This window comes from Pleurodeles waltl, chromosome 5 (genome assembly GCF_031143425.1).
Source record: "Pleurodeles waltl isolate 20211129_DDA chromosome 5, aPleWal1.hap1.20221129, whole genome shotgun sequence".
Taxonomy (NCBI): Eukaryota; Metazoa; Chordata; class Amphibia; order Caudata; family Salamandridae; genus Pleurodeles; species Pleurodeles waltl.
In genome coordinates this window covers 203,737,255-203,750,625 of record NC_090444.1, presented here as the reverse complement: position 1 = coordinate 203,750,625, position 13,371 = coordinate 203,737,255, and the positions used below count along the sequence as shown (strand labels likewise).

General features: G+C 45.0%; 1 protein-coding gene across 1 annotated transcript in view; it reads left to right on the top strand.

Moving 5' to 3' along the window:
• Window positions 1–13,121, top strand: part of SMYD2 (SET and MYND domain containing 2) — a 203,154-nt gene extending 190,033 nt beyond the window's left edge. The window contains exons 11-12 of the mRNA XM_069233900.1: window positions 1,334–1,442; window positions 12,681–13,121. Coding sequence (XP_069090001.1) covers window positions 1,334–1,442; window positions 12,681–12,761 — 190 coding nt within the window. The 3' untranslated portion in view covers window positions 12,762–13,121. The remainder of the gene's footprint in view (window positions 1–1,333; window positions 1,443–12,680) is intronic.
• The last annotated feature ends 250 nt before the right edge of the window (window positions 13,122–13,371 follow it).

Below are 13,371 nucleotides of genomic sequence, written 5' to 3'. Positions count from 1 at the left end.
CAAGTTTTGCGCTGGAAAGTAAATTTAAAAAACAAAACATTTTTCACGGGTTTCCGTCACTTTTTGTTTTGCATATCCAGTGCATAAATGTTTGTTAACCGAGCCATAGTACAATATTTCTGCAGCTCGGTGCTTTTTTTTACGACTACGCATCTCCCCACGGTCACCACCATTGAAGATGGAAACCGAAGCTGGCTCGCCAGAGCTGTTTCCCGTCTGCTGTGGCCTGGAGTGCGGTGGCGACAGTCCAAGCCTGTTTCTTGCGCGAGGCTGCGCACCGTGGCAGCGATCCCCAGTCCAGATGCTGCTTTGTAGAAGGAGTGATGCCCTCCTTTCTTCCCCTTCTTCTAATTACAGACCTGTGGTAGCCCGACCTTGTTCTCCCTCTCCAGGACGGGCCCCGCAGCACACTTCAGTCGGAAGCGACATGTTATCCCCAGCTGGGTGAGCAAGTCAACAGCTCCTTTCAGAGCCTGAGCCACGGATCGTCGGCTGGCAGGGACTAGGGGCACACGGAGCTAGCCAGGCCTGGTTTCCCGGGGGGATGAATGCTGTGTGCGCCATCGCCCACCCTCCCCTGGCGCTAGGCCTGAACTTCCAGCTCTATTTCTGAACCTGGCTTTCCTCGCTGGCACTCCAGAGGGCTGCAGCTGCACCCACCGCCCAGTTTCCGAGCATCCGACGCTTTGTTGAAGAAATAAATAACATGTGGAAATGGTTTCAAGATTGTTTGCCTACGAGATGTTACAGGTGTCTGGAAAAGAAAAATGAAATGAGTTTAAATCGAAAAATATGTATCAGTTATGCCAGGATTATTGAATGCACAATTAAAGCTAGCATTTAAATGTCCGCATAAAGTGGTGCATCCGGAAACCACTCGACCACATGCCAACTTCTCTTCTAACTGCCCCTTTTCAAAATATGCGATTTGTAATTATTTATACTCGTTTTCCTCATGGATTGGTGGCATCTTTAAGTAATCAAATCTATTTTAATGTTATCATTAAGGCGGCCCAATTTGTAATCTCTGGGAGACTGTGATGTCTGCCCAGGCATCTTACGTGCTAGTTAAGGGCGAAAAGAACATATTTTCACTGCTGATCAGTAAAGGAAGAATCAACAAAAGTATGTAAATTGCTGCTCATCCATTCACATTTGGGTTTCTTTTTGAGGCAATGCAATGTTTCAACCTTTGTTACCCCAGAGCGAGTTTTCCAAACGGCGTTGCTGTATTCAAGTGCTTGAGTTTTTATTTGCACAGCTGAGACTTTTATGTGTTTTGTATGGTGCTGCAGATCAGACGGCATATGAAATGTTTATCTTTATGTTTCAGCAAACATTACCCTGCATACTCGCTGAACGTTGCCTCCATGTGGCTGAAATTGGGAAGGCTGTACATGGGATTAGAGCATAATACGGCTGGCATCAAGGCGCTAAAGAAGGTATTTATTTTCTTATTTTGAATTGTCATTTAACTGCATCGTTTGTGCAGATGAGAGGGAAGTACTTGGTAATTTCCATGCCTCAAGTACTGATGGGAAATCTTATCCTTTAGGATAAAGGGATTTTCAGCTGAACGCAGACCTGGCAACAAACACAGTGCCGCTACATGTACCGCAATATCAACACTGTCACTCGGTGGAGAGCCTATATCACAAGGTGGAACATAATGTATGCTCCAAACCTCTGTAGAGGCTTTTCACAGCTGTTGTCCAATACAGGTTTTTTTTAAGGTCTTGCGTAGGACAGTGCTTGCGCTGTCTCTTGGAGGACCTTTTGTTACCTTACAGTGGACGTAGAGGCGGATCATTGCTTACCATTGGTTGCCTTCATTGTCACTCATTTGCTTGCTTGTAACTGATGGCTTGAGTGAGCTTTACTTCGACTGTAACTTTGGCCCTCCCTTGTAGTATGCAAGCATTACTTGTGTCCTTCCACAGCTAATTTTTGTTGGACTCCCTTTTTCTTTCTAGTTAAGCACTCAATGCTATTGCATGCGTTTCCCAGCACAATCCGTGTCCAGGGTGCTCTGCATTCATTTTTTTCCCTTATCTGTACACACATGCGTTACTTTTTTGCCCATGCGCTTCTCATCTGTTTTTTCCCCCAATGTTCCTACCCCGCGCCCATCGTTGTGCTTCCTCCCACTTGTGCCTCCCTTTTGTTTCATGCCCCTCTCATGTTGCTTCCCTCCTCAGTGTGCCCCCTGCAGTTTTTGCTATGTCCTCCCTCATTGTTCCGCCCATGCTCTTTCCCCTCCTCATTTTGCATCCCTCCCACACATGCTACTTTTTTTGTGGTTGAGGATCGGCAATCGGGGAAAAAAAACGCTCTTGTTATTTTGCATGTGTTTGCATGCTTGGTATGCATGCCTTCAAAATGACCTGCCTGTCTTTACATGGCTTTTTTCCTTTGTAAAATGCTATGCTGCACAACATCAAGAATGCTTTCTAGCATAGCTAGAACAAGTTGCTTTGCTAACTGGCCCCAAAGGCGAGACCTATTGGCTTTGCAAATGCTTGTTTTTTTGGTGATGGGAGAAGGAAGAGGGTAAAAGTGCCTCTTATGTAGAGCTCAGCCCAAAGACAGGCTCCCACATCTCATATGGTGAGATGCTTTAGAAGTTGCCAGGTCTGTGAAGGCTCTACTAGCTGTGGAGGTGAATTTAAAGAAACAGGCTAAAAGGTTAAGATTTCATTTGTGTTGTACACATTTCTATTAATTCATGCATTACTGTCAGTAGAAGATTGGGGTACCTTTCATGAAACTCAAAAGTGGGTACAGTTTGCGTCATATGACCAATGGCAATGCCCTCCCTCATTGTCATGCCACACCCATATAAACCTGGAACATGGTAGCATGACCAGAATTGCCACCAAAGAAGTTCCTACTTTGGAAGTAATGAAGGCAGCTGCCCACTTAAATCTGGGTCCACATGGCTCAGGCTGAACCCCAAATGTGCAGACACCGACGTCAAAGGGAGCGATGTAGGCAGTTAAAATACTATCCAAGTCCTATGGATGTATAAACCACACATCTAATGCTCCAACCCATATTGCAAGGTGAGAAAGGAACGTGAAGAAATTATTGTGTAGGAAATCGTGTGAGTGGTCACACTGTTGTTCAGTATTGGACTTCCCGAGCATAATGTCACCAATATAACAAGGCAGTTTCTTTAAAGTGAACACAAGTTTGCTTGCTCCTGATTTATGAGCAGCGCACCACTCCCTGAATACATAGTTCCACTATCTCAAGACACACTTTTGGCTTCAGAAGTGATTCTGAAAGGTCAGGGAATGAAAAGAACACAAATGTGTGAAAAGTTGAAAAAGTTGGTTTAGCAACTTCTCAAACCCGAATTAACTACATTGAGTTGTTTTCACATTGAAAAATCTAATTCATAAACAATCATAAAAGAAATACATTACATCAGACCAGTAAGCATTGTGACATTTTATACCCGTTTTAGGTTTTAGTGAGTGCATTTAAGGAAGAGGTGCGCGTGTCATTGATTAAGTATATACAACCACAGGCATTGGGGGTCAAAAATGGCCTGAGTGGATAACCCTTTATTTGGTTAAGTGCCATCGGGTAGGATAAGAATTCTGAGTAGCAACATTTGTAAAGTTGGAGAGATGGCTGAGATGTGTCTAAAAGATGAAGAGACAAGCTGAACAGAGAAGAAAGATTGTATTGAATGGCATGTATTGAAGAAGTACGCAAGAAGGGGTGGGTTAAAAACATGTTAGACTGTTTGGGACATAAAGAAAGGAAGAAGGGGTAGTAGATAAGTGGGGAACGAAGCAGGTAATGATATGGTTGAAGAAACATTAAAGAAGACAGAAGGAGTGTGAAATAGCATGGATAAATGCTAAAGTTTTCAGGCTCTAAGCAAAAAATAATTGAAGAGAATAATTGGCTAAAATCAGACAGGGTTAAAAATGCGCTGAGAAAGCATCTAAAGGAGTCATCTTGATGCATGCGGTAGCAATAAAACTAGCACAAATACTACAATGAGAATGGAGCAGGCACAATTTGTGTTCAATTTATATGTGGTGCTAATACTAAAACTGTTGCATGTATTAACTGCCCTGGTTGTGCATTTTTATTACTCTTTTGGCTTGCTCTGGTGCTCCTTCAAATCCCAAGGATTCACTGGGGCCCCCAGCCGGTCCATCAAGTGGGTCCACCCTCAGCGTTATCTGTGCCTCCTAAATCTATTTCGGATTCCACTCTGACACCGAAGGTGACTTCCAACTCGGCATCCAAATCCATACCAGCCTCACTACAGAACTGGTGCCAGAAGTAGACCCTGCTCCAATAGTCCCATCTAACTCAGAGACAAATTTGTCTCAGCCCCAACTGAGGTAGCGTCCCAAAGTCGTACCGACACATCCAGTTCTGGTGCAATTTGATCCAGAACCATGGCTTTTCCTTGGAGCAACACCCCAGCTCTCCAACAACTTTTCGGTTCTGACTCTGATCAGAGTCAACCAGCCTTTGGAGATGACAGCAGAGATGAGGCTGGTTATCTCCCCTGCTCTATGATGACAATTTATACTTGGACTTGCAGGAGGCCAGTGGTTTGGACACTATCCCAGACACTGGGTTATGTTCTTTACTGGGCCATCAGTACAAGAGAGGACCACCTAGCCTTTACTGTGGTACTGAGACAGGCAGTGAAGGTGTTGAATTTACAACTGCTAAATATGGAAATCAAGACTAATGTTGCAAAGAAATTTGTAACCAGGACAGCCTTTCTTCAGACCCTTACTACCATAAAATAAAGCCCTGACTGACACCCTCATGGACCTGGTCTAAACCTTGTTTCTGTCCTCCGGTGAACAGGCAGGCTGCCGGATGTCACAGGTCAGTGTCAGGTGACACTGACTTCTTGACACAGCACCCTAAACCAAAAGGTTTGGTTGTTTAGGCTTCTACCAGTAGGGTGAACTTCAATTCAATGTCTCTAACTTGCCCAGACAGTCAAAATTAATCGAAGCAGTCAGGAAACTGATGTTTTCTGTGGCCAGCCTCGCCCTGTGGTCAGTCAGTGCCAGCTGTTTGCTGCAGAGATATTCCAGTGCTTTATGGGACATAGTTTGAGATCTTGCTGGCATTCCCTGAACAATTTTGTGCCCACCTGGCTCAAATCATCCAGGATGGTGAGGATGCTGCAAAAGATATCATCCCTTCTGGGCTGGACACTACTGACTGCTTATGCAGAACAGTTGGCCTAAGTGTGGTGCTTCGGCAGCATACTAGGATGAGAACCACACACTTCTTTGGTAATGTGCAGGCCTCTGATGGATATGGCAGTTGGTGAATCTTGCCTATTCGGCAAGAAGGCTGGTTCAGTGTTGGGATGTTTTGAAGAAAGCTGGGCTGCAGTGCGTTCCTTACTCCCCCCTTCTACTTCTGCAAGACAGTACTGTCAACAGTTTTGCCCCTTTTAAGGGTACTCTAGAGGGATGGCATACTGCCAGGGACCACCACCCCTGCACCAGGCACCCAAATCCATTCAGGAGTAGTGATCAAGCAGACATAGTCCAGGCCAACAGGGGCAGTACACTTCCTCGCCTCTTCGGCATCAGCCTCCAGGCTGCTTTGGTTTAGCCTTAGTGGCACACTAAGGGGACAGGATCAGACATTTCCTCCAAGGGTTGCAAAATGTAACAGTCTACAGGTGGTTCCTTTGGGTCGTTCAATGAGCCTATGCCCTACTTCCCTGCCATTCCTTTTAGACCTGCTGCATATTCAACCCACATCCACGCTCCAAGACATTCAGGATCTTTTGGCCAAAGGAGCCATAAAGAGGGTTCTGTCCCTACAAATAGGGACTGGCTGTTACTTCTGCTATTTCCTCATTCCAAAGAAGGACAGAGGCATAAGTCCCATTTTAGATTTCTGCCCTCTGAAAGCCTTCCTGCGGAAGAATAAATTCAAGATGCTTATGTTGCCCAATGTTTTGTTTAGCCTTAAGCTAGGCAACTGGATGGTTGCTTTGGACCTGCCTGTTTTTTTGTATCCGTCCTGCAGTTCCATAGACACTACCCAGGGTTCAAGGTAGGCCAGGAGTTGTTTCAATAAGCTGTGCTACCCTCTGGCCTCACCAGTGTCCCTCAGGTGTTCACACCTCAGGCTGGCAGTGTTTGCAGCACACTTACAGAGGATTAGGACTCCAGTTTTCTGCTACCTTGATGACTGACTGTAGAAGGCACCTCAGCACAGTCAGTCTTGGACCACTTCCAGACAACATTGTTGAGGTTTATTATAAATGTGATGAAATCACACTGAGGCCTTCACAGAAGCTCCAGTTCATCAGAGCCATCCTGGATACAGTGCAGTTTTGGCCCTTCCCTCCATCGCAAGTCCAGGGCATTCAACTATGATCCCAGTGTTTCAGCATCAACCCTGGGTCTCAGTCAGAGGTTCTGAGTCTTCCGGGCCCTCTGCTCATGGCATATGCAGGCTTGGCAGTGGAACCTGAAGACTCAGAGGGCCCAGCACCAAGGGAATCCGTTAAATTGCATCCAGATTTTGGAGGAGACTGCACAAGACCTGCACTGGTGGTTGCTTAACTGCAATTGAACTGGATTTACATCCCTCTCTCCCCCCCTTTTCAGAGTTGAAGGGGCTGACTGATGCATTGCAGCAGGGATGGGGAGGTAATCTGGGAGAGATGGAGATTAGAGGACACTTGTCTTGTCTCTGGTGGAAACCTGTTCCACATCAACCTGTTGGAGTTGCAGGACATTTGCCTGGCATTGAAATATTTCCTATCATCCATCCGGAAGAGGGGGTGGGGGAGTGTCTGGTTCAGGTTGTCAGGATAGCACCACCCCCATGAGGTACTGCAACAAGCTTTTGCTGGGTGGAGTTCTATGTCCTGTGCCATGAGACATTTTGGGGGTCATTCTGACCCTGGCGGTAGACTACCGCCAGGCCAACGACCGCGGATGCACCGCCAACAGGCTGGCGGTGCATCCATGGGCATTCTGACCGCGGTGGTACCGCCGCGGTCAGAAACGGAAAACTGGCGGTTTCCCGCTGCCCTGGGCAATCCTCCATGGCGGCGCTGCAGGCCGCGCCGCCATGGGGATTCCGACCCCCTTACCGCCAGCCTGGCTCTGGCGGTTTTGACCGCCATTCGGAGCCGGCATCCTCATGGAAGGGGGTTTCCCGCTGGGCTGGCGGGCGGCCTTCTGGTGGTCGCCCGCCAGCCCAGCGGGAAACTCAGAATTACTGCGGCGGTCTTTTAACCGCGCAGCGGTGTTCTGACGGCGGTACTTTGGCGGGCGGCCTCCGCCGCCCACCAAAGTCAGAATGAGGCCCTATGTCTCTAAAGCTAGCTGAATCATTGAAGGAGGAATCTTTCAACGCCAGTGCAGATGAACCCTGCTGGTGATGCCTGGCGGATCACAAATGGCAGTCAAACACCAAGGTGGCATCAGAGCATCTTCCAGTAATAGGGAACCTTGGCTACATCTTTTCGGCACCACAGAGAAAGTGTAGTGTCAAAAGTTTTGCCTGCGGGAGTTTCCAAGGAGGCTGTCTCTCAGAGGCACATTCTGGACTAAGGTGTGCACAGGAATCCTGTACGCCTCTCAGCTGCTGCCTCTCCTGCCCCAAGTCATCCTAGTGGTTCCAGATTGGGCAAGAAGAGTGAAGTACCCTAAAACTGAGGACATGATCATCTGTCCTCCAATAAAGCTACCACTTCAGGAGGATATCCTGTTGCAACAACAGCAGGACAGAGTCCTGCATCTGAACCTGTGCAACCTGCACCTCAGTGTATGGAAACTGAACAGCAACAGTTGACTGCGTTTTACCTTCCACCTTTTGTTGATGTCATCTTACTGCCAACCGTCTCTCTACACAGTTTGGCTATGCCAGATACTGGGGCAAGTTTTTAGCCTGGTGTGGCACCCGCAATATGTACCGGTTACAGGCTAAGCTGTTGGATGTCTTGTTCATTTTATCTCTGGACCAGTCATCAGCCCCTTCTGTCTTGTTACATTTACCAGACCAACAAAATGAGCATTACTCTGTTGACTGCTACCCTTACTTTGTCCCACCTTCCATTGCAGTAACTCTCCACAACAAGCAAGTTTCTTCACACACTGTTCCGTGATGGAGGTGCCCTGATTTGACATTTTTGACTGTGTGGAACTGTGCCTTGATGATGTGAAAGAGTGAGAAAGAGAGTGCATGAGGTGATGAGATGTTGGTGTGTGTCTGGGATGATTGTTGTTTGACAATTGGTGATCACACAGGGATAAATAGACCGCTGATCTTCACTTGGTGTTGCCTTTTGTGTTACAAATGTAGGGAAAAAAAACTCCATTGTGTGGTTCAGGCCGCCTTTTTGCTGTCATTATGTGCATCATCCCGAATCGATGATCGCCACAAATTGCTCAGTGTATCAAACACAAATTGCGCAAATACCGTTTTGGGTTCAGTATTTTCCAGGTGTTCAATTTGCAATCATTATTCTTTAAACATTTCCGAAGAAATAATAGGTGCTAAAAGCAAATGTTATTCTCCTTTCTGAGGTTAGAAAACAGTGGATATGTGCCATTTCCTCAGCCCGCTTGCGCCAGATTTGACCTGGTGAAAATCAGACAAGCACAGTCATCAGGAAGGCGCATCCTGCCCCCTACTTGTCTGTCCGTGGTGAACCACGATTACAGTTGTATCGAAAATGGGGCATGCTCACTTTGGGGAATCAGAGTTCAGTTTGTAAGGCTTGCTCTTATACCAACCTCGCCTTTTTATAAATAGAATTTTAACCCAGAGGCGCTGGCCTGGTTATAGCAGGTGGGCCAGGCCCATCCAAAGATTACGTTTGGCCCTCCAAGTCACAGCAGAAGAGGCCACAGAGAAAGCACCTGTTAAATGCTTCCTCCATGTCAATGGACAAACGTTGTAGTTTATTTTCACTTTGTTTAGATAAATTATCAGTCACAGGTCATCAAGGAACATCTACAATACATTTTCAAGTGCATTGTTTTAATAATAGCTGTTTTAATTATGTACTGATAGAGAGAAAAACACCGGCTTTAGATGATTTGCCAATTTCTGTACTGTCTGAAACATTAAAATACTAGTCATGCCAGTAAAAAGAAAACAGCCCAATGGCAACCCTAGGTCATGTCTGAGGCAAGCTGCAGTGGGAAGGTGTGTATCGATGAGAGAGACAGGGGTTTACCTGCCAATGATGCAGCAGGGGCAGTGGACCAGGGCCCAGAGCTATAAATAGCCTTCTGCACCTCAATTATTGCTGTTTCTGCGGGGGCGTTCTGAGAGTGTCATATAGGTTAGTGTGTGCAGGATGAGAGCAGTAATATACTGTAGAATGGGGCATGCATTATATTATTCAGATACAGTAAGTTCATGCCTTATTGGATGAACAGCCATAATGTTGAATAACAATGCCTACTAGAATATATGCACCTGTCTGTTCTCTGCCAGATGATGTGGAAAAGTAAATAACTGTTTTATCTCAGGTAAGAAGTTGTGCTGCGCTAGATTTATTCTCACCAGTGTGGCAGGGTTATAAATGTGCACATTTTATATTCTGATATCTTGTCACAGTACATTGCATATTCCCATGTTATAGTCAATAGAATTATGCAGTTTTTGCCTCTATGGTGTTTTCTGCATAATTGTGGATTTCCCACATATTCCATTAAATGAGTTAAACTCTGCAGATTTTAAAAAACTGTTTCTGGCTCAAATGTTTCAAAAGTTGCTAAAATTACTGCAACATGTTTTGCCATACAGTTGAAGGCCCTTTGCAAAGGCTGCCTGGTCATTTTACTGTTGCCTATTGCTATAGTTTGGTGGTAAACTTGCACTAGTGAGGTGCAACCTATGCCCAGCTAGTGATAACAAGTGTAAAAAAATGACAAAGTAATGAATTATTATTATCACAAAATGTGCCACATTATGCTGCATTATTTGTCTTCCTTGGTGCATAATCTAGTCAACCCGCAGCATAAGGTGGTCCTCCCCTGTTGCATAATTGCAGTGGCCTTACTCTTTACATGTTCTAATAATGGTACTCATCAAAATTCAGTTCAATAAAGAGCTACCAAGAGTTATGCAATATGGCATGATCTACCCATGGTGGCATTAAGGCGAATTATCCAAACGTGCCTCACAAATAAATAATTCATTCCATAGGTATATTTAAAAATTGACAACGCTAAACATTTGCCACAAATCATCAGCTGTGCGACCTCTTGCTCTAACATCAAACCTTATCAAACCTAGTGCTATACAGTGAAATGTAAAAAGTAATCAAACACTTGTTAGGAAATGTGACCAAATGGAACAGATGGAATTTTGCACATATTTCGTTTTAACATAGCTGTATTAAGTATACGCTGCATTGTACACAGAGTATCCATTCATTGGAAAACCATAATTCATGTGCAGAAGCTGCAGAGCATGTTGTCCTTCGACCTTCAGTACCCAAAACTGCAACACACATACACATTCAGAAAATAATACTGTCTTCTTGCCTCAAATAAGTTATTGCATAATTTTATCAGTTTTATTTTGCACACCCATCCAGTGTTTAATGAACGCAAACACACCACATACCAGCACCCACCACATGCATAAATACCCATAGGCACAATACATAAGCACACACACACACCAGGCCCAAACAGACGCTGCCCACAGAAACGTCTACACCAGAATGGCCATGTCACACACATGCGCAAAACACCACAGGCATGCACACATGTACCATACTCACTCAAACAGCACTTATACATATGTAGATCCTGTATACTAGACACAAGCATGGACTTTCACTATTCACAAACAGGGCCTTAAAAACTGCAAGGCCTACAACCTCCGAGTGCTTCGATCCCCCTAGCTCAATCTGCCTAGAATATATATATCACAATGACCAATGAATGATCGATGAAGCTCAGCTGCCTAAAATTAAACACTATCTCCTTTCCTCACACCTTCCGTCGCACAATGACTGGAAACAGAATTTGACCATTTTAGCAAATGAGATGGAGCTCACAGCCAACTTATGTATGGATTAGTTTGTAAGAGAGTTTTTAAAGAACAACAAGGCCTATATTACAGATAGGGAGCACTGTTGCTGTTTGCATCACTGCTCACCTATAAAAAGCTGCGCTGGGCCCAAACAGGGAGAATCACACTCAGTTAATAAGTAATGCCTCCTCCTGCACTGGGAACAGCGCTTTCCATGAAATGCAATGTGGCTGTTTATAAGTATAGAAATTATGTGTTTCACAGTACAAGAGTCATGCTTCCTGCAATGTAAAGAAGGAAGAGAGATCCCTTTGCAAGCAGGGGCTGTTAGTGTCTGCATGTGCCTAAAGGGAGAGGTCTGGAGATTCCATGGTGGCCCCTTGGCAATCTCCAGAAGGCTGGCTTAAGGTGGCATACAGATTGTGCACTACCATTTTGTTGCATATTGTCAGTGCGCATCCTGAGGGTCTTTTTACCCCTCGCCTGCATTCATGGGGCACGCGCAGAAGTAAGGCCAGTACCTCATTTGCATGGGGCCTAACTCCCATGAAAATGAGGGTATTTGCTCTGAAGATAGCGTTGGCTCTACTTGTGCGCCAGCGCTCTCAATATCATAGCGGTTCCCCTTCTGTAAGTACCATAGTGCCTCAGTGCGCTCAAAGTGGGTCATTAAGCCCCTGGGTCTCCCTGTGTGATACGTCCCAGACGTTTATCTCTTTGACTGTAATTACCAGTTTTACAATTGCCAGGCATAACAACTGCTCTCAGTTATCAAGAATACTGCTTTCTTTTGTTCCAACTGCGTTGCTGTTTTTTACCCATTTTTATAATTGAAAGCAGAAGAACAACATGAAAAATAAACAGTTACAAAGATCACAGTGTGCAAAAAAATAGGTGTTGGGCAAATTGCAAGGAGTAAATAGCCGGTCTTACTTAGTGCAATGATGCAAAGGCTTGGGTGTGGTTGCAGTGACTTCCTTAAACTCCAACTACTATTATGATCCACTTGATATCTAGGTGTTTTTTATTGAAGCCTGGCCTGCTGTAATAATGAGGTTTGGGCCTTAAAAGAATAGACATCAGCTTTTACTCTCAAATAACTCTCCACATGCTCTGTATGACTGTTTTGGAAGAAAATATAGTGTAAGTCTAGTGCTTGTAGGCTACCTCCAGGATTGTCAAAAATTGGGCCCGCCATTGGCCACCTGACCACACCCTTGGCCCATTCAGATATAAATTCCTGGAACCGGGTCTGCAGTGGCGTAGCAAAGACCCCCGCAGCCCTGCGGTGCATGGGGAAAGGGAGCTCCAGTGGCCACCTCCTCTGCACAGAACACTGTACACAGGTGGCAGGCACCTGCCTGAGTCCAGGGGCAGAGGGGGCCCCCCTCCAGGTACTCTGCAGGGGGGGGGCCTCAAGTGTGGTTACGCCACTGTTTTAACCGCGAATGCGGTGATACACTGGGATGGCATATACCCGTGTTGAAATGTCACTGTTAACCTGCATAGTTCTGAGCTCAAGTTCAGCGCCTTATAAAAGATATAACTTCTGCAGATGGGGAAAACGTTGTCTATGATCTCCAGAAAGAATAGGTGTTCTGTCTTATTTCTTACTGTCACAGTCTCATGTTATAGTACTTTCTTTCCACTTTCAGGCCATCGCCATCATGGAAGTTGCACACGGCAAAGACCACCCGTACATTGCCGAGATCCGAAAGGAATTTGAAGGACGTTAAAGCTTTGAGATGTCTGCAAGTCTGCTTTGTATTTAAAGTATTGTGCTGGATACCTTCGATATGGATCAGTGATTAAGAGAATGCCTTCATATTTTATTTGTACTAAAACATTTCTATATTCTTCAGTAATTGGGATGAAAATCTGGTGCTCTGGATTATTGCATTTTGCTCGTTAGAGGTTTATTTTGGACTTGATGCTGATATTTCACTTTAAACTTTTGAATGTATTTTCTTTTCTTTTTTTTTTAATGAAAATGCAATGCTTTCATACGCATTTTGAATGTTGCGGGAAAATGACCAAAGTTGTCTCTGCAAGTTTTCAAGCTCTGTAAAGAAATAAAAGTAAAGAAGTCCTCATGATTCGCTTGAACATTTCATTTTTTCAAAGGATGCTAATACCGTGCAGACTCGTTCTGTCCTATTATGGCTACAGCAAACACATTGTGTTGAGCTGTTCATGTTAATGCAGGTCTTCTGTGACATGGCCACTTTAAGGTGGTCATGGAAGTTTTACAGAGAGGGTAGGTTGTTTGTGGAAAACTGTACCGCGGGAACATTTTTTAAAAATAGAGAATGCGGTGCTAATATGTGAAATAGTTCCCTGCAGAAT